Source organism: Balaenoptera musculus, chromosome 10 (assembly GCF_009873245.2).
Source record: "Balaenoptera musculus isolate JJ_BM4_2016_0621 chromosome 10, mBalMus1.pri.v3, whole genome shotgun sequence".
NCBI lineage: Eukaryota > Metazoa > Chordata > Mammalia > Artiodactyla > Balaenopteridae > Balaenoptera > Balaenoptera musculus.
Window position 1 is genome coordinate 26,777,012 of NC_045794.1, and position 18,510 is coordinate 26,795,521.

An 18,510-nucleotide genomic window follows, 5' to 3' on the forward strand; every position below is an offset into this window, starting at 1 on the left:
ACTGTAAACTGGACTGGGTCCTGAACTCTTCTAGTTTTCTCCAATATCTGGCTACGACTCTCCAAACTAATATTTTCAATTTTCTCCCACCCTTCTGACTTGAAGTAAAAACTAAAACTGTCCTTTTCCTCAAACCCTACAAGCAAAAGCTATCAGTCTTGATATAGACTTCAGAGAAGTCACAACAGATCATGTATAGACAAGACAACCTTCATACCTACTTCTATGTAGGCCACTCAGAGCTCAGCAGAACATCTGATGACATCATCAAAGACATTCAAACTGCAAACCAGGAAAATCTATCAGTTTGAAACTGCCACCTTCATTCCACCTTCATCTAAAAATCCGAGCTCAACTCCAAAAATTTTCTCGACTGGCTGCTCTCTAGACTCAACAACTGCATTTATAATTTGTTCCAACTAATCTTTAATCTTTGCCTTTCTTTTGTTTCCATAGAAATGCTTCTTACTGAATACTTGATTGCTCACACCATATAGAAGCCTACTTAGATCGAAGCTTACCTATAACACCACCTCCTAAAATAAGACATCCTCATGTTTATCCCATCCTAAGTAATCATGACATAGTTCAGTACTATAAGGCACTAATGCAATATTGAAAGGCTTATTTCCACAGGTCCATAAAGCTTTCTGTGATCTGCTTCCAAAAGAAGACAATGTGCCCCATATATTAGAACCTAGAGACTCAGTTTATTGGAAAAGATACCAACAAAAGACTGCACTTAAACCTCACTGGGAGAGACCTTATCCTCTGCAAAATCTCTACAGTTACAGCAAGAATCTGTAAATTCTTTAGCCAGAGTTATTTTAGACAACTGCATAGCCTTAGACACCCTAACCACCCAAGACAGAAGTGCATTTACTGTAACTGGTAAAAAAAAATGTTGTTTCTATGTTAATATATCAAAAAGATCTTAAAGATCAGATGCCAATCTTTAATCAAATAGGCAACGCTTCTTCCCTTATTTAGTTGGTTAAATCATGGCTCCTGGGACTCTCTGCTCTGGAGAATCTTTCAATCCTTGGCTATTATTCTCCTCATAGTCATTATATTAACCTCCCTAGTGCCTTGTATCCTCTCAAGAGTTTAAATGTCTTTCAGCGACTACTCACACATCAAATGTTATCCATCAGGATTAGACAACTGGAAGAACTCAATGATCCCACTGACCGTGTCCAGGGTGACTATGTAACTGCCGGTAACAGCAATTACATGACCATCCATCCCAAGGACTACATCAAAGGGGTAGTGAGAGTAACACCATATTGGTTCACACTCTCAGCTTGCCGACAGAAAGACCAAAAGTCGGGGAGTTTTTAAATAAAATAAATGGAGACCAGGTTTGAAAATCCCCCAAGCTGACCAAGCCAGTTAGACCGCATAAGCGAAACCAAATCTAGTTTATATCATGAACATAAGTGACACTTAACAGGTTATTTCTTGTAAATGCCTCTAATAATCAACTTAAATCGTCTTCTTAAAATAGCATAAGATAATCACTTTTAACCAATCCCCTGCTGTCTGTGAACTCCCAATGTAATAACCATTGTAAAGGTTAAACAACTTCCTCATGCTCACTTTATAAGCCATCCTGTAACTACATGCCTCTGTGCTTCTGGTTTCTCCCTCAATAAAATATTCATATCAAGTAAAGCTCTCTGAAATTTCTTTTAATACTAGGTAGCCTTCTAAGGATTTAAATATGTTAAGCTTATTGCTCACTACAACGCCATGAGATAGGTACTGTTATTATACTAATTTTGTAGATCAAGAACTAGGGCCCAGAGAGGTGAAGTTACTCTCCCATAGTCACACAACTGGAGGATAATAGCAAAACCAGGAGCTGAACCCAGCAAGCACAATCAAGGATTTGAGCGATGTGTCAAAGAATCAATATTTATCCCTGTTACAGTAACTAGGTGGAACTTTGCTGAAGGCTTTTGAGAGCCCCATCTAGTGTTTTGTTTTGTTTTGTTTTGTTTTGTTTTACCAAGGCTTTCAGCTCCCTTTTCAGGCCGCTGCCAGGAACCGCCCGGGCGTGGAGCTGTCAAGGCTGAATGACAGGACATCTATCGGGGGCCAGAGGGGCAAGCCTGCCGGGCAGCCCCCCTGGCACGACGGTCCTCAGCGAGGAGAAGACAAAATCAGAGACCCAGGTCTGGAAACACCCGCGGGGCCTCCTCGGTGGGAGGCAAGAAGGGGGCGGGGAAGGGGAGCCGCGCGGGGCGGCGGGCGCGGGCGGCGCCGGGGCGGGGCGACAGGGAGGCGGGCCGGGGCGGACTCACAGATCCAGGAGCTGACTGACTCGCTGCTGGCTCGGCATCGCGGCCGCCCTCGGAAGCCTCTTCCGCGGTCCCGGGGCCGCCGAAATCCAGCCAGAGACCGTCTGTCAACTCCTGCCCCGCGCGAGACGCGTACGCCCTCGTGACGTCGCCCGCCTCTTCCGGTGACCAGGCGCGGGCGCGCTGAGGACTGCCGAGCCCCTTTGGGGCGGAGTCCGGCGCGCTGCGCCGGAGCGGCGGCGGGATAAAAGGGAAAGGAGCCTTACGCTCAGAGAAGCGATGCGGCAGTTGTCGTTCTGCAGCCCCGCGGGCCGGCTCCAGCGGTTTCCCGAGTCGGCCAGCCCGGCGCGCGACCTAGCCCGGTACCCCTGGAGCCGCGCGTGGCTGCGAGGTCGCTGCTCTTACTACAGGGGTGCGTTTGATGCTGGGCCGAGCATCTGGCGATGCACACCGGGGACCCCTTTGGATACAGACTCCATGACCGTCAAACAGAGTTTTAGCGGATCCGAGAGTGACTGCCGTTTACCGAGCACTTTCTGTAAGAAAGCACGCACTGAGCTGCGTGCTTTCAGTAACTAACCATGTTCTTTTAATCCTGTGAAGTCGGAATTATTTAGCCTTATTTCACAGATGAGGACACTACGTGCCTACAAAAAAGCTCAGTAAGAATTTCATCATGGAGACAGGGGCTTGTGTTCAAATCAAAAAGGTTTCTAAAGAAGAGGGACGTTTCCCCAGGTGGAATTCTCTCTCCTTGGTTATGCTGCAGAGTACTTGCTACTTTTTGGTGCTTTTTCATTCTTCCTTGTAGATTAATTTGTTGTTTATATGTCTTCCTTTTGTAAGCTTTTGAAAGTTGGAACCCAGTCTTGTTCATCTCTTCAGGATGCTGCTTATTCAATCAGCACGCATTTACCAAGCACTGAAGGAGGGCAGGGATTGTTCTGGGTGCTGAGGATTCAGTGGTGAACACTTGAACCAGACAAGTAAAAAGACAATCAGAACAACTGTTAAATGCTAAGATGGAGTTAGTTCTACCGGAGCACCCATGGAAGGGTGGGGGGAGCAGGTCGAGAGAAAAATGTGGTCTGTTAGGGACTGCAAATAGTTCAGGATGGCTACAATGGAGAGTGGTGAGGTGCGTGTAGAGGAGGGAACAGGCAAACTTTTTCTATAAGGGGGCAGAAAATAAATATTTTAGGTTTTGTTGGACATCCCTTGTTGCTGAACCGAACTGGGCTCTGCGTGTCCTACCTGAAGCCAAGCTGATCTACTGACAACTGGGTTGTGGTGAGGGAAAGTACAGGGCGCCAAGCAAGAAGAACCGGCAGCTGATGCTCAAAAGACCGGAACTCACCTGATGGCTTTCAGGCAAGAGTTTTTAAAGGCAGCAACACTACAGGCAAGGGTGGCAGGGTGCATGACCAGCTCACGGACATTTTTCTGATTGGTTGGTAGTGAGGTAACAGGGTGATGTTTGGGGAATATTAATTATCAACCTTCTGGTTCCATCCAGTCTGGGGGTCTGTGTGCTTGTGGTCAGCGTGTGTTCAACATCCTCTACCTGGTTGGGGATCTTAGTTTCTGCAGAACAACTCAAAGATATGCATCAGATTGTTATCTATATCCCTTCAGGAGAGCTAGGAGTCCTGTGGCTATTGTTCTGATCATTAACTGCTTGAGTCTGCTCTGGAACTCATGGAAGGCCAAGCAAGAAGCAGGGGAATATGAGGAGTTTATACCCAGGAAGGCCTCGCAGGGTCCTGCTTTGTTTCAGTCGCACTTTTCTTTGATACTCCTCAATCCTGAGGGGAACAGGGGCGGGACAAGAAAGGGAATAAGTTCTGGGCAAGAGAGCTTAATCATAAACTTGGCAGGAAAACTCGGTTTTAGGAGGACTGGTTTTCATCCTTGACCTTAGGATGAAAGGTCTTGTAGCTCAAAAGCAGCCATAGACCATATGAATGGTGGGGGTGGGGGAGGTGTGTTCCAATAAAACTTTGTGGACACTGAGGTTTGAATTTCATGTAGTTGTCAGTGTTATGAAATATCATTCATCTTCTGATTTTTTTCAACCATTTAAAAATGTAAAAACCTTACATTGAAAACTGTACAAAAACAGGCAGTGGCCTGGGTTGGGTGGCTGTGGTGGTTTGCCTTCTGATCTAGAAAGCTAAAATGGGGATATGATGGCATGTGTTACGTTAAACAGTTTAGGCTTTGTCTGAAGTACTTTGTGCAGAGTCATAGATAGGTTTTAAGCAAGGACAGTACATGCATAGGAAGGATGAGTTTTTGAAAGAACTCTAGCTGTTAAGTAGTAAACGAATTGTAGCGGTCACAGATGTAGACTTGGAGACCAGAAAGCTGTCTTTTGCTAATAGCCTAAACTAAAGTAATAGCAGCAGACTGGATAGACAGATTCAAGAGGTAATGGAAATAGAGCCAATAGGATTTAGAGATTGGTTGGAGTTGAGGGAAAAGAGAAGAGTCAAGGCTAATTTCTAGGCTTTGGGTTTGGAGAATTGGGTGACATATGGTGATGCCATTTTAATGCGCTGAGAGGATTACAGGGGTTTTTTGAAGAGAAGGGGAGATTAAGTTTTGGACATATGAATTTTGCAGTATCTATGGAAGATATAGCCTTGGGGCTATAGATCTGGAAATTATGCTGGTTTGCTTTTAAAGGTGAGATTGAATAGCAGCAATAGTACATGTATTTACTTATGAATTCAGTACTTTGGGGGAACAATCATCTGCTGCTCTGGGAGTCATTTGGACCTTGCAAGACCTTGTCAGATCAGTTAAGGGCAGACTTCATGGTCCTTCCTATCTGTTTGTTGAGTGCTGCCCAGCTTGAATGCTACACACCTATCCATCTAGGTCTTCCTGCTGATTACTTGATTCTTCAACACCAGAAAAGTGCAGGTCACTGCCCCAGTATTATGAGGTGTTAAACTTTGGGTGCCTGCATTCTTCTAGATAGTCAAAAGAAAATGTCACAGCTGCTTTTTAATTTTTTTTTCTTTTTAAGAAAATGTCAATTATATAAAAAGGTAAGATAACAAAGTCCTAGTTATTTCTAGCCAATTATTTTAAAGGTCAAAGATGTGTAAACCCTCATGATACCACAATTCTTAGAAGTGTTTTTACAATGATTTCCTGCAGATTTTAGGGCCTACAATTTACAAACTAGCCTCTCAGGTACTTAGCATAACTATGTCAAGAATTTGAGTTTCTTGCCACTGAATAATATAGGTCTGATGTATGTTGTGGTTGCCCTAACGTACCCATCTCATTCCTACCTTATCTTTTGGCAGCGATGTGGTTTGGGGACTGACTTCATCTTCAGTGGTGGGTCCAGATTAAGGCTAATCAGTGATTACTATAGTAATTGATTCAAAGGTTAGCAGGCCTAGATTAATCAAGAAACCACAATATTCCCTCAGCCACCAAGATGGGTTCAAGAATGGGCACGTGGGCATGTGACTCATTCGTGGCCAATAAGAAGCAGGAAAAGTTTTTCTGGAGATTTCTGGGTAAGAAGTTTCCTCAAATTTATTTGTATGATGCTTTGTGAAGCAACACTCTGTTCTCTCATCACTGTCATTTTGAATGAAGTTAAACAGGAAAACAGAGTAAGAGAATCACAGGAAAACAGCCAGAGACCTGAATGAAACATGCATGAACACCACCCCTCCTCTTTACTATCAGATGACAAAAATAAAACAATTTCGCAAGGAGTTTGATATCCTTTATTCAAGGGGAAACAATCTATGGATTGGGGGAATACAGTACTTCACAAACAGTGGAGCACTCTTCCTGAGGGATGTTTGGGCAACAGTGCATTTTACACAGTGTTTGAAGCAGCAATGAGGAAATGGCATGATTGGCTAGGAGGTCAGGGATTTCCTTATAAGGCTAGCAGGTCAATCAATCAGGGAATAAGGAAAGAGTATTTGGCTTAAGTTGATTGGCTGGGGTTGCATATCTGAAAATAAGGAAATCATCACAGTTTCTTGGCAGTTGGGGATTGGCTGACTGAGTATACTGTGCTTCTGATCAAGCAGAGCATTTATAGGAACATGAAAATTATCTCAGTTTGGGTTTGTTGACATGGCATCCTGGTCAGGAGCAGCCTCATCTTGGACCTAGAAATTTATTTCAACACTACTTTCTGTTATATAATTCAGTTAATCCCCTTTGTTGTTGATAAAATTGAGAAACTCAAGAAAACTTGAGTTTTCTGCTTCTTGCTGCCTCAAACAGCCTAACAGTTACATATTCATGGCAGGAGTCACCAGCATATAGACAGAAATTGAAGGTATAGGAATAGATGAGCTCACTCAACAGGTGTATATAGAGTGAGAACAATCAGTCCTTGGAGAGATAGCTGAGGAATAGCAATTGGCTGGCAATTGACACTGAGAAGGAATAGCCAAAGAGGAAGGGAAAAAATAGTGGGGTGCTACAGAAGATAAACATCATCAAAATTGTCACATGCTACAGAGAGGTCAACTAAGATAACACTTGAAGATGATTTAGCAGCAAGGAGGTCACTGAGGGTCACTGAGGTGGTGGTGGAGGATGTAGCCTGATTGTAATGAGAGGAATGAATGGGAGGTGAGGGAATGAACACGTAAGTACAGTAAATCCCCTACATATGAATGAGTTCCATTCCAAGAGTGTGTTCGTAAGTCCAATTTGTAAGTCCAACAGTTAGCCTAGGTACCCAACTAACACAATCAGCTATATAGTACTGTATTGTAATAGGTTTATAATACTTTTTGCACAAATAATACATAAAAAACAAACAAACACAAAAAATAAAACATTTTTAATCTTACCGTACGGTACCTTGAAAAGTACAGTAGTACCAGTTATATCACTGCTGCTTTTACTCTTGCTTCCAGACATCGTGGGCTTGAAATAAAGATACTGTACTACTGTACGCTATACAGTACTGTACAGTAAAGTACACAAAACCACAACCAGTTGTAGAGGATGCACGCATGTGACAATGTACGCCAGACGCGTGAACTAACTTGCGTGATTGGACGTGTGAACGAACGTTTGTATCTTTAAAAGCTCGCAACTTGAAGTTTTGAGTACTGTAGCCCAACTCTCACTCAAATAAATACTTGTTCAAATGAATTGCTGCTTCTATGTAGACTCATGCTGAGAAGAAAAGTAGATTGTATAAGGCTATATAGCTCTACTTCAAAGAAGGTAAAATGGGGCAATTCAGAACTATTATTTATGGACCTATTTACCCAGATGTCAAACATGATAAATACTTACATGAGTTCACGTAATCATCAGTCTGAGGTATCATGCTATTTTATAAAGTGAGAACTTTCCCAAATAAAAAGGTGTGTCAGACTCTAAAGACCATGCTCTTTCTACTCTCTTCGGGCGCTCAGGAGAGAGGTTTATGGTACATCCAGGACCAGCAATATAAAAGTGATTAAGAATTTCAAGACGGTGATAGCAGAGCATTAAACCAGGGGTGGGGCCTGTGCAGCTGCACAAGTGGCCCGCCCATGAAGCTGGCTCTTGGTGCATCCGACCTCAGGACTTCCCAAGAGAATCAGTTACGACTGCTGACTATTCAAGAACTCTGTCAAAATAAAATTCAGAGACGAATGTGAACACAGGGAAACATTTTTACTAGCAGTGCAAGGGAACTGGGCCTTCAGAAATAGTGGCTCATCAAATAGAATAAGAGGAAATTGTAGCTCAGATGATATGGCAGATATTTATAGTTCAGATACCGCAGTTGACAATTCAGATTGGATAAGAACAAGATGTTCCTGTCCTTTGGTAAGGAAAACAGGATGTTCTTGTTTTTGTGGCTTATCTCAGGAGGCAAAGCTTTTAGGATTTCCTGTTAGTCAAGGCTTTTAGGAGGTTCCTATTATTCATTGTTTATCTTGGAATGCAAGGTTATTAGGAATGGAAGTCTTTTCTGGTGCGTGGTCAGTGATTTGTGGACAAGCTGGGCAAAGGGTAAGACGTCATTTTTCCTTTCTCGCCTCTTTGCTTGCCGTGTCCACTTTACTGTAGTTACCTGTAGCTCAGAACCCTCTCCATTTCCTTCCCTAGATACCATATAAAGAAAACCTTATTATAGTTTGTTCCTCTGGGTAGGTTATATAAGAATAATAAACAATATTACTTTCCTTAAATCATGTTATTCATTCCTAGTGTGTGTATACAAATATATAATAAGTATATATATAAAATGATTAAGTATATCTCTTATGCTATATATAAGTGAATATTGGGTCAATAATAAGAACATGTATGCACACAAGCAGATGGCAGTAAATTGTTTAAATCATCTTTACATGTCATATCTCAAAATATAAGAATAGGCCATGAGTTAGGTTCTTCACTCTTAAGCCATACTGATTATATCTGGATTCAAAACAGCAATTGTGGACTTCCCTGGTGGCGCAGTGGTTAAGAATCCGCCTGCCAAGGCAGGGGACATGGGTTCGAGCCCTGGTCCAGGAAGATCCCACATGCCGCGGAGCAACTAAGCCCATGCGCCACAGCTACTGAGCCTGTGCTCTAGAGCCCGTGAGCCACAACTACTGAGCCCATGTGCCACAACTACTGAAGCCTGCATGCCTAGAGCCTGTGCTCTGCAACAAGAGAAGCCACTGTAAGGAGAAGCCCACGCACCACAATGAAGGGTAGCTCCCACTCACCGCAACTAGAGAAAGCCCACACGCAGCAACGAAGACCCACCACAGCCATAAATTAATTAATTAATTAATTTAAAAAAAAACAGCAATTGCTCCTCTAATATTAATTTTCAATTCAGTATAACATGTACATCATCATCTATTACTAACCCCAAGTCATTTCAGTTGGCTATTGTTAAAGTGACCAAGTTAGGCCCAAGATAGAATCATTTATGTAAAGCTCCCACGTTTGCAAACCAGGGTTTAACTTAGTTTCTATCCTCTGCTCTCCCAACGGAAGACCTAGGCCAACCAGTCAACACTTGCCTGCTCAGTAGAAGTTAACCTGACCTGGCTCCAAGATTTCCCTTTGCTCCATATAATGGAAGTAACACTGCCATTGGTTAAAACCAATCAGCAAATGCCCAGTTTCACTTCCTTATACCTCCTTGCTTTGGTCTGTAAACATTTCTTGCCTTGTATGGCTCTTTTGAGCTCCTTTCTGTCTGCTAGGTTAGATGCTGCCCCATTTATGGATTGCTGAATAAAAGCCTACTTGATCAGTAAATTATCTCTGGAAAATTTTAACAGTATCGATGACAACTATGAATATTTATTGAGTGGTTACAATAATTCCTTGCACACAGTAAGCATTTTACAAGTTCTAACTCATATAATCCTCAAAGTAACCCTGATTGGTAGGTATTGTTATCATTATCACCCATTTTCCAAATGAGGAAACAGAGGTCGAAAGAGATTAAGAAACATGCACAAGTCCACATGGCTTATCAGTGATAAAGCTGGTATTTGAAGCCAAGCAATCAGGCTGTACAGCTGGATTCTTAAGCATGTAGTCATGAGCTACGTGCAAAAGAATCAAACTGGACTGCTTTCTCACACCATATATTTGAATAACTCAAAATGGATTAAAGACTTAAATGTAGTCCTAAACCATAATAATCCTGGAAGAAAACATAGGCAGTATGCTCTTTGACATTGGTGTTAGCAATATTTGGGGGGGGGTATGTCTCCTCAGGCAAGGGAAACAAAAGCAAAATAAACAAGTGGGACTATATACATCAAGCTAAAAAGCTTTTCACAGCAAAGGAAACTATCAACAAAACAAAAAGACCATCTACTGAATATAAAGATATTTGCAAACAGTATATCTGATAAGGGGTTAATATCCAAAATATCCAAAGAACTCATACAACTCAACAACAAAAAAAACAGTCAGATTAAAAAATGAGCAGAGGACCTGAATAGATATTTATCCAAAGAAGACACACAGATAGCCAACAGATACATGAAAAGATGCTCAACATCACTAATCATGAGGGAAATACAAATCAAAATCACAGTGAGCTATCACCTGACACATGTCAGAATGGCTATTATCAAAAAGACAAGTAACAAGTGTTGGCGAGGATGTGGAGAAAAGGGAACCCTCACGCAGTGCTGTTGGGAATGTAGATTAGTGCAGCCACTATGGAAAACAGTATGGAGATTCCTCAAAGAATTAAAAATAGAATTAGCGTATGATCCAACAATTCCACTCCTGGATATTTATCCATAGAAAACAAAAACACTAATTCAAAAAAGTATACACCACTATGTTCACTGCAGTGTTATTTACAATAGCCAGGATATGGAAGCAACCTAGGTGCTTATCAATAGATGAATGGATAAAGAAGATGTGGTATAAAAAATAATGAAATCTTGTAATTTGCAACATAGATGGACTTAGAGGATATTGTGCTAAGTGAAATTAATTAAATCAGGCAGAGAAAGACAAATACTATATAATTTCACTTACATATGGAACCTGAAAACCAAAACAAGTGAGCAAACATAACAAAACAGAAACAGAGTCATAGATACAGAGAACAAACAGGTGGTTGCCAGAGGGGAGGACTTGTGGGGAGGAGAAGAGAGAAATAGGTGAGGGAGATTAAGAGGTGCAAGTTTCTGGTTATAAAATAAATGAGTCATGGGTATGAGTCGTACACTGTGGGGAATATAGTCAATAATTGTGTAATATCTTTGTATGGTGACAGATGGTATCTATATTTATCATAGCGATCATTTTGAAATGTATAGAAATATCTAATCACTATGTTGTGTAACAGCAACTAACATATCATTTTGGGTCAATTATATTTCATAAACAAGCAAACTCATAGAAAAAGAGATCAGATTTGTGGTTACCAGAGGCAGTGAGTGTGGAGGGGAAAGTGGATGAAGGCAGTCTTCCAGTTATGAGATAAATAAGTACTAGGGGTGTAATGTACAACTTGATAAATATAATTATCACTGCTGAATATTATATATGAAAGTTAAGTCGCAGTGCGCTTGGGGTCCCATGGATCTGTCTCTTGCTTCAACAGTGTCTGGACTGAACAGACCCAGGGACGCCCCCTTGCTCCAGCCTCTGCGACCATCCTCCAACCTTTTTTCCAGTTGCAACCTTCAGAATCAGCCACTGGCACCAGCCAACACCATTTTTTGACCTCAACTCCTTACAAACATGACCTCCCAGATTCGTCAGAATTAACATGCATGTGTGGGCCTCTCACACCTACCTCTCTCTGGGCTTCTATTTCCTCCATGACTATGTGGCCCTGGAGGTCGTGGGCCACTATTTCCACGAACTGGCCAAGGAGAATCGCAAGGGCACTGAGGGACCGTCTCTTGAAAATGCAAAACTATCCTGGCAGCCACGCCCTCTTCCAGGATGTGCAGAAGCCACCTCAAGATGAGAGGGGTAAAACCCAGGATGTTATGGAAGCTGCTATACTCATGGCAAACAACCTGAACCAGGCCCTTTTGGATCTGCATGCCCTGGGTTCTGCCCGTGCAGACCCCTACCTCTGTGACTTCCTGAAGAGTCACTTCCTAGATGAGGAGGTGAAACTCATCTAGAAATTGGGCAACCACCTGACCAACATCTGCAGGCTGGCTGGTCCCCAGGCTGGGCTGGGTGAGTATCTCTTCGAAAGTCTTAAAAAGCTTAACCGCAAGCATGACTAGGAGCCTCTGAAGCCCAGAAACATTTGAGGAGCCCCTCTGGTGTCAGGGCTTCTACCTGAAGCCCCTCTCTGCAGCCTCTAGGCAGCTTTTTAACCACCCTGGAACCCTCTCCCAAGCCTTGGACCAAATGAAAACAGTAAAGCATTTTGCAGAAAAAGAGAAAAAGAAAGCTAAGTGAGTAAATTCTAAGATATTTTTCATCACAAGGAAAAACATTTTTTCTGTTTAGTTTCATATCTCATGAGATGATGGATGTTCACTAAACTTTTTGTGGTAATCATTTCATGATGTAAGTCAAATTGTTTTGCTGTATACCTTAAACTTATACGTGCTGTATGTCAATTATATCTCAATAAAATTGGAAGAAAAATAATAAAGTCCCTTACTATTGTGTTATTGTCAAGTTCTCCCTTTATGTTTGTTAATATTTGCTTTATGTATTTAGGTGCTCCTATGTTGGGTGCAAAAATATTTACAATTATTATAAATATAATAAGTTATATTTATTGCTGGATTGATTGCTTTATCATTATGTAATATCCTTCTTTGTCTCTTGTTAGTCTTTTTTTAAAAAATAAATAAATTTATTTATTTATTTATTATAAACATTATTTTTGGCTGCATTGGATCTTTGTTGCTGTGCGCGGGCTTTCTCTAGTTGCCGCAAGCAGGGGCTACTCTTTGTTGCGGTGCACGGGCTTCTCTTTGCAGCGGCTTCTCTTGTTGTGGAACACGGGCTCTAGGCACATGGGCTTCAGTAGTTGTGGTGCGCAGGCTCAGTAGTTGTGGCTTGTGGGCTCTACAGCACAGGTTCAGTAGTTGTGGCGCATGGGCTTAGTTGCTCCGTGGCATCCTAAACCGGGATTGAACCCTTGTCCCCTGCATTGGTAGGTGGATTCTTAACCACTGTGCCACCAGGGAAGTCCTACAGTCTTTTTTTAAAGTCTATTTTGTCTGATATAAGTATTTTTAACCCAGGCCTTCTTTTCATTTCCATTTGCATGGAATATCTTTTCCATTCCCTCACTGTCAGTCTGTGTGTATATTTAGATCTGAAGTGAGTCTCTTGACAGTAGCATATATATAGGTCTTGGTATTGTATCCATTCAGGCACTCTATGTCTTTTGGTTGGAGCATTTAGTCCATTAACATTTAAAGTAATTATTGATAGGTATGTACTCATTGCCATTTTGTTTCTTGTTTTCTGGTTGTTTTTATAGTTCTTTTTTTTCCCTTTCTTCTTTTGCACTCTTCCTTTGTGATTTGATGATTATCCTTAGTGTTATGTTTGGATTCTTTTCTCTTTTCATGAGTGTGTATCTATTGTAGGTTTTTGGTTTTTGGTTACCATGAGGTTTATATATAATTACCTATATACATATACTTGATTATTTTAAGTTGATGATCTCAAGTTTGAATGCATTCTAACAACCTTGCAGTTTTACTCTGCCCCCAATGTTTAACTTTTTTTCTTCTTTTTTTCTTTTTCTTTTTTCCTTCCTTTTTTCTTTTTCTTTTGTCTTTTCAACCAACGTTTAATACTTTTGACATCATATTTTACATCTTTTTGTTTTGTATATCCCTTAAATACTTAGTGCGGGTATAGATGCTTTTACTACTTTTGTTTTTTAACCTTCCTACCAGCTTTACAAGTGGTTGATCTGTTAACTTTACTGTATGTTTGCCTTTACCAATGAGATTTTTCCTTTTTGTAGTTTTCACATGTCTTGCTGTGGTCTTTTATTTTCTGCTTAGAGAAGTCCCTTTAGCATTTCTTATAAAGCCAATTTATTGATGCTGAACTTTTAGCTTTTGCTTGTCTGTAAACTCTTTATCTCTCCTTCAAATCTGAATGATAGCCTTGCCAGGTAGAGTATTCTTGGTTATAGGTTTTTTTCCTTTAATTCACTTTGAATATCATGCTACTCCCTTCTGGCCAGCAAAGTTTCTGCTTGAAAAGTCAGCTGACAGTCTTATGGGAGTGCCCTTGGCCCACTGATGAGAGAGGCTGGGTCTTGGGGTGAGGGGGTCCAGGACTGACTGATGCCTTCCCACTGGTGGGCAGGTAACCCCTGGTGCTAATAGGCTAGAGGGAAGGTTCTAAATTGGTGCTTGTCAACACCATTGTCTTCATGGTAGAATGAACTTAGAAGAATGGCTTCCACCAGTTTCTGTCTCCAGGGGTGATTCCCAGTTGCCTCCTGCCTCTCCCAGAGGCTCTCCAAGATCAGCAAGTGGGTCTGACCCAGGCTCCTTTCAAATTACTGCCTCTGTGCTAGATATTAGAGCATGTGATATTTTGCATCCTCCCTTTAAGAGTGTAGTCTCTGTTTCCTACAGCCCTCTGGCTCTTCCATAAGCAAGCCCCACTGGACTTCAAAGCCACATGTTCTGGGGGCTCATCTTCCTGGTATAAGACCCCTGGCCTGGGAAGCCTAATGTGGAACTCAGACCCCTCACTCCCTGGGGAGAATCTCTGAAATTGTGATTATCCTCCTGTTTGTGAGTTGCCTACCTAGGGGTATGAGTCTGGACTATACTGTGTCTCCACTCCTCCTACCCATCTCACTGTAGTTGCTTGTTTATATTTTAGTTGTGGAAAATCATTTCTGCTAGTCTTCAGGTCATTCTCATAGATAGTTGCTCTATAAATAGTTTTAATTTTTGTATGCCCATGGGAGGAGGTGAGCTCAGGGTCTCCCTACTCTGCTATCTTGACCACATCTATGATTTCCGAGCAGGAAAATGGCAAAGATGGGAGTAAAAGTAGCCAATCCCTTGTCTGGTACCTTTTTAAAACCTGATCTTTAGGTTATAACTTTGAAGGGGGCTAAGGGCAAATAGAATAAAGATAAGCCAAATGAGTCACTACTTTATTATCCTACCATGTGCAGGTTATTTCCCAGTAGGAGTGTCCTTAATTCAAGGTAATGTGAAAATAACATGTGTTCTTTTTATTTAATTTCTTTTTATATCTCATCTTATGTCTTACTCCAAATTGGAAACAATAGTGCCCATGATCATGAGTTCTTGTGCACTGTTAAAATTTTCCATTAGCTCGACCTAGATTTAATTTGTTTCTAGGCTATAGATCCATGTCTTTCAAATTCTCATGAGTTTGAGGCATACAGTGTGTGACTCCAGATCCAAGGCAGGAAACAGCTGGGCAAATTCAAACAGGATAAGCAAGGAGGTGTTAATAAAGGGGCTGCTTACAAAGGTTTGCGCACAGTTAAGGGAAAGCAGGGGTAATAATGTTTCAATACCTTAGGACTAGCAATAGCAGGAAGCCCTTACCTCTCCTAGTCCTGAAAGGGCAGGGAGGGAAAGTCACCAAAACCTGGAGAGAATGGCCATACCCACCTAAAAGGAGCTATGGCCTTTGGGTCAGAAAGGGAAAACAGCCTGTGGCAACCCAGCCAGGAGGGAGCTGGAAGAATAAATACTCTAACCCATTCTCTATCTCTCCTTTTGATCTGCTGATGCGGTCATGTCCTCAACCCAACCAGAAATCAGAGGTCAAGGGATCCTAGTTTATGCAATCTATAAAGGTCAGCTTGTTAGAGCCCAGAGTAGAGAAGGATAGAGTGGAAAGTAACCAGTTCATAAACAGACCACTGATTTTTAGATAAAGTAATTAAATATCATTAACATTTTAAAAATTAAGAATAATAGCTTAGTAAAGCCAACATAATAATGATCAGTTTTGTAACAATGAGAGGGATGGCAATTGTTGTCCTTCATCAGGATGCTGACCCACTGCAAAGATAACCTTGTCTTTTTCTAGTTAGCGTCACCAGTTATTTTTATTTTTACAAAATTATATGATTCCCAACTCACATTTATTGTTCATTTAAATGGGAGCAAATGCTTGGTACTTCTGTCAGACAGTCATACTTTTAAAATCCATTAATTACATTCATTCAAACAGATATTTAATACCTACTATGTGCCAGGGAGCATGTATCAGTAAACAAACATGTCCTCTTGGAGTATAGATTTTAGTGTGAGAGATAGAAAACAAGCACACAAACAAACAATATGTGGAGATAAGATAAGGACTATAAAGAACAAGATAGGATCAGGGAGAGAGAGGGTGTCGGGAGAGGCAGAGAGATGAGAGAAGGATTACTTTTGCTCGGATGGTCAAGGGAGGCATCTCTGAGGCTGTGACATTTTTGCTGAAACCTATTAAAAGATAACCTGAAGCTTATTAAAAATTTTGAGAGTTTATTTGAGCAAAACTGCTTAGAATTGGGTAGTGCCAAACTAGAAGTGGTTAGGAGTGCTCTGCTAATAGGATTTGGGAGGAAAGACTTACACAGAAAAAGCAAAGAAGGAAATTATTTGGTTGGCTATAGCTTAAAGCTTAGTTGGCTCTTTGTGATTGGTTAAGTGTTTTGATATCATAACTTTGAGGCGTTTACAGGCTTAGATTTTGGTTTGCTTACATAGGATGCCATGGCATTAAAGCCAACCCCAATCTAATTGTTTCCCTATTTAATTGTTTTATACTTCAGACCTGAACTATAAAAAGGAGCTAACCATGCAGAGATCTGGGGACAGAGGGAAGAGAAAGACTCTCGTGAAAGGAAAATAAAAATGGAGTCAGCATTGCTAAGAGAGCTCTCTAAAATGGAGCCAGGAGACCATTAAGGAAGTATGGTTTATGCACATCTCAGCCTGGATGGAATCTGACCTTTTGACCTGATGAAGTAATCCAGAACACCTGCCAGAAACCCAAGATACTTATTGGACCCTAAAATAACTCGTGATAGTCTATCTAATTACTGGACCTCTACCCTAAAACAACTTGTAATTCCTAAGGACAAATAATTTCTGACTCATATCAGAGTCAATCACAGTTCTTGCCAGGCAACTTTTAACAGCCTTGTCTTTTTGTCTTTATAAGCTCCTGACTCTTTCTCTTCCTCAGAACTCTCCTTTAGGTTCACCTGAATCTGTGTCTCTCGAATTGCAGTTCTTAAGACCCCAAATAAACTCCTTTCTTATTTGCAGCCTCCTGCATTATTTTTTTGGTTGACACTCTGACGCAAAAAATGCACTTAGTAAAGTTTGAAGGACTGAAAGAGGTCAGTGTGGAGCGGGGAATAGTAGGAGATAAGATTGGAAAAGTCAGAAGCCAGACCAGGTAAAACCTTGATGACCAAAGAACTGAATTTGAATGTTATTCAAAATGAAATGGAAAATAAACAAGCAGTTACATCAGTTTCATTCTTCAGGGCAAAGGTAGAAAACTGCAGAATACTGAAAGTAAAAGCATTAAAATTCAGATGCATGTCCTCTACCTTTCAGCTTAAAGCTGTAGATGATCCATGTTTTATGTTGTATATGACTGAAATATGTTATTAAAAAGTATTTTAAAGAGTATTTTAGGGACTTCCCTGGCGGCGTAGTGGTTAAGAATCTGCCTGCCAAATCAGGGGACACGGGTTTGAGCCCTGGTCTGGGAAGATCCCACATGCTGCAGAGCAACTAAGCCCATGTGCCACAACTACTGAGCCCATGTGCCACAACTACTGAAACCCCTGCGCCTAGAGCCCATGCTCCACAATAAGAGAAGCCACCACAATGAGAAGCACGTGCACTGCAACAAAGAGAAGCCCCTGCTTGCTGCAACTACAGAAAGCCTGTGTGCAGCAGTGAAGACCCAATGCAGTGAAAAATAAATAAATAAATAAATTCAAACAAATTTAAAAAGAGTATTTCAGTTATCACTATTAGGAAAAGCAACCGTCAAAATTCCTCCACTCTATGTGCCTGTTAATTTTGAAAACAGCAAAAGGAAACATGTTCTTTACAGATATTAATGTCAAAAGTTAAACATTTTCAAAGTCTAACTAGAATAAATAACCAGTGTTTCCTACTACCTGCATGGGGTTCACTATGTACTATTTTTGTGAGACTTATCACAGAAGGATCACAGACCCACCTTAGAATATACACGTAGCAGGTCACCACTTACCCTTGTGTAGTTAGATGTGTGTGGAATACCTGTATCTATTAGTGGCAGTTTTTTACTATAATGGAGGAAGAAAAAGCAGTATCACTGTATATGGACCATCAACCCCAATCAACTACTCTTCCCACTGCATTAATCTGTCCTCATGGCTAATTTTTTTTTAATATATACATATATATTTATTTATTTGGTTGTGCTGGGTCTTAGTTGTGGCACACGGGCTCCTTAGTTGTGGCATGCGAACTCTTAGTTACGGCATGCATGTGGGATCTAGTTCCCTGACCAGGGATCGAACCCGGGCCCCCTGCATTGGGAGTGCAGAGTCTTATCCACTGCGCCACAAGGGAAGCCCCCATGGCTAACTTTTAATAAGTATATTTTTGCATTATGTACATTTTTAATCAGCCTGTCCTGTTTAGATTGTATACATCATTATATCTGACATTCTTGTAACCACTGTGTGATCAATAAGATTCCTATAAGAATTCTGCTTTCTAAAGAC

At 41.2% G+C, this 18,510-nt stretch overlaps 1 protein-coding gene across 3 annotated transcripts in view; it reads right to left on the bottom strand.

The window, feature by feature from the left end:
• Positions 1-2,477, bottom strand: part of AMN1 (antagonist of mitotic exit network 1 homolog) — a 61,843-nt gene extending 59,366 nt beyond the window's left edge. The window contains exon 1 of one of the 3 annotated variants that reach the window (XM_036866573.1): positions 2,307-2,477. In XM_036866573.1, the coding sequence (XP_036722468.1) occupies positions 2,307-2,344 (38 nt within the window). In that variant the 5' untranslated portion in view covers positions 2,345-2,477. Of the gene's footprint in view, positions 1-2,011; positions 2,215-2,306 lie in introns of those variants that run through there. The other 2 variants (XM_036866571.1, XM_036866574.1) reach the window with 2 other exon arrangements.
• Positions 2,478-18,510: the final 16,033 nt, after the last annotated feature.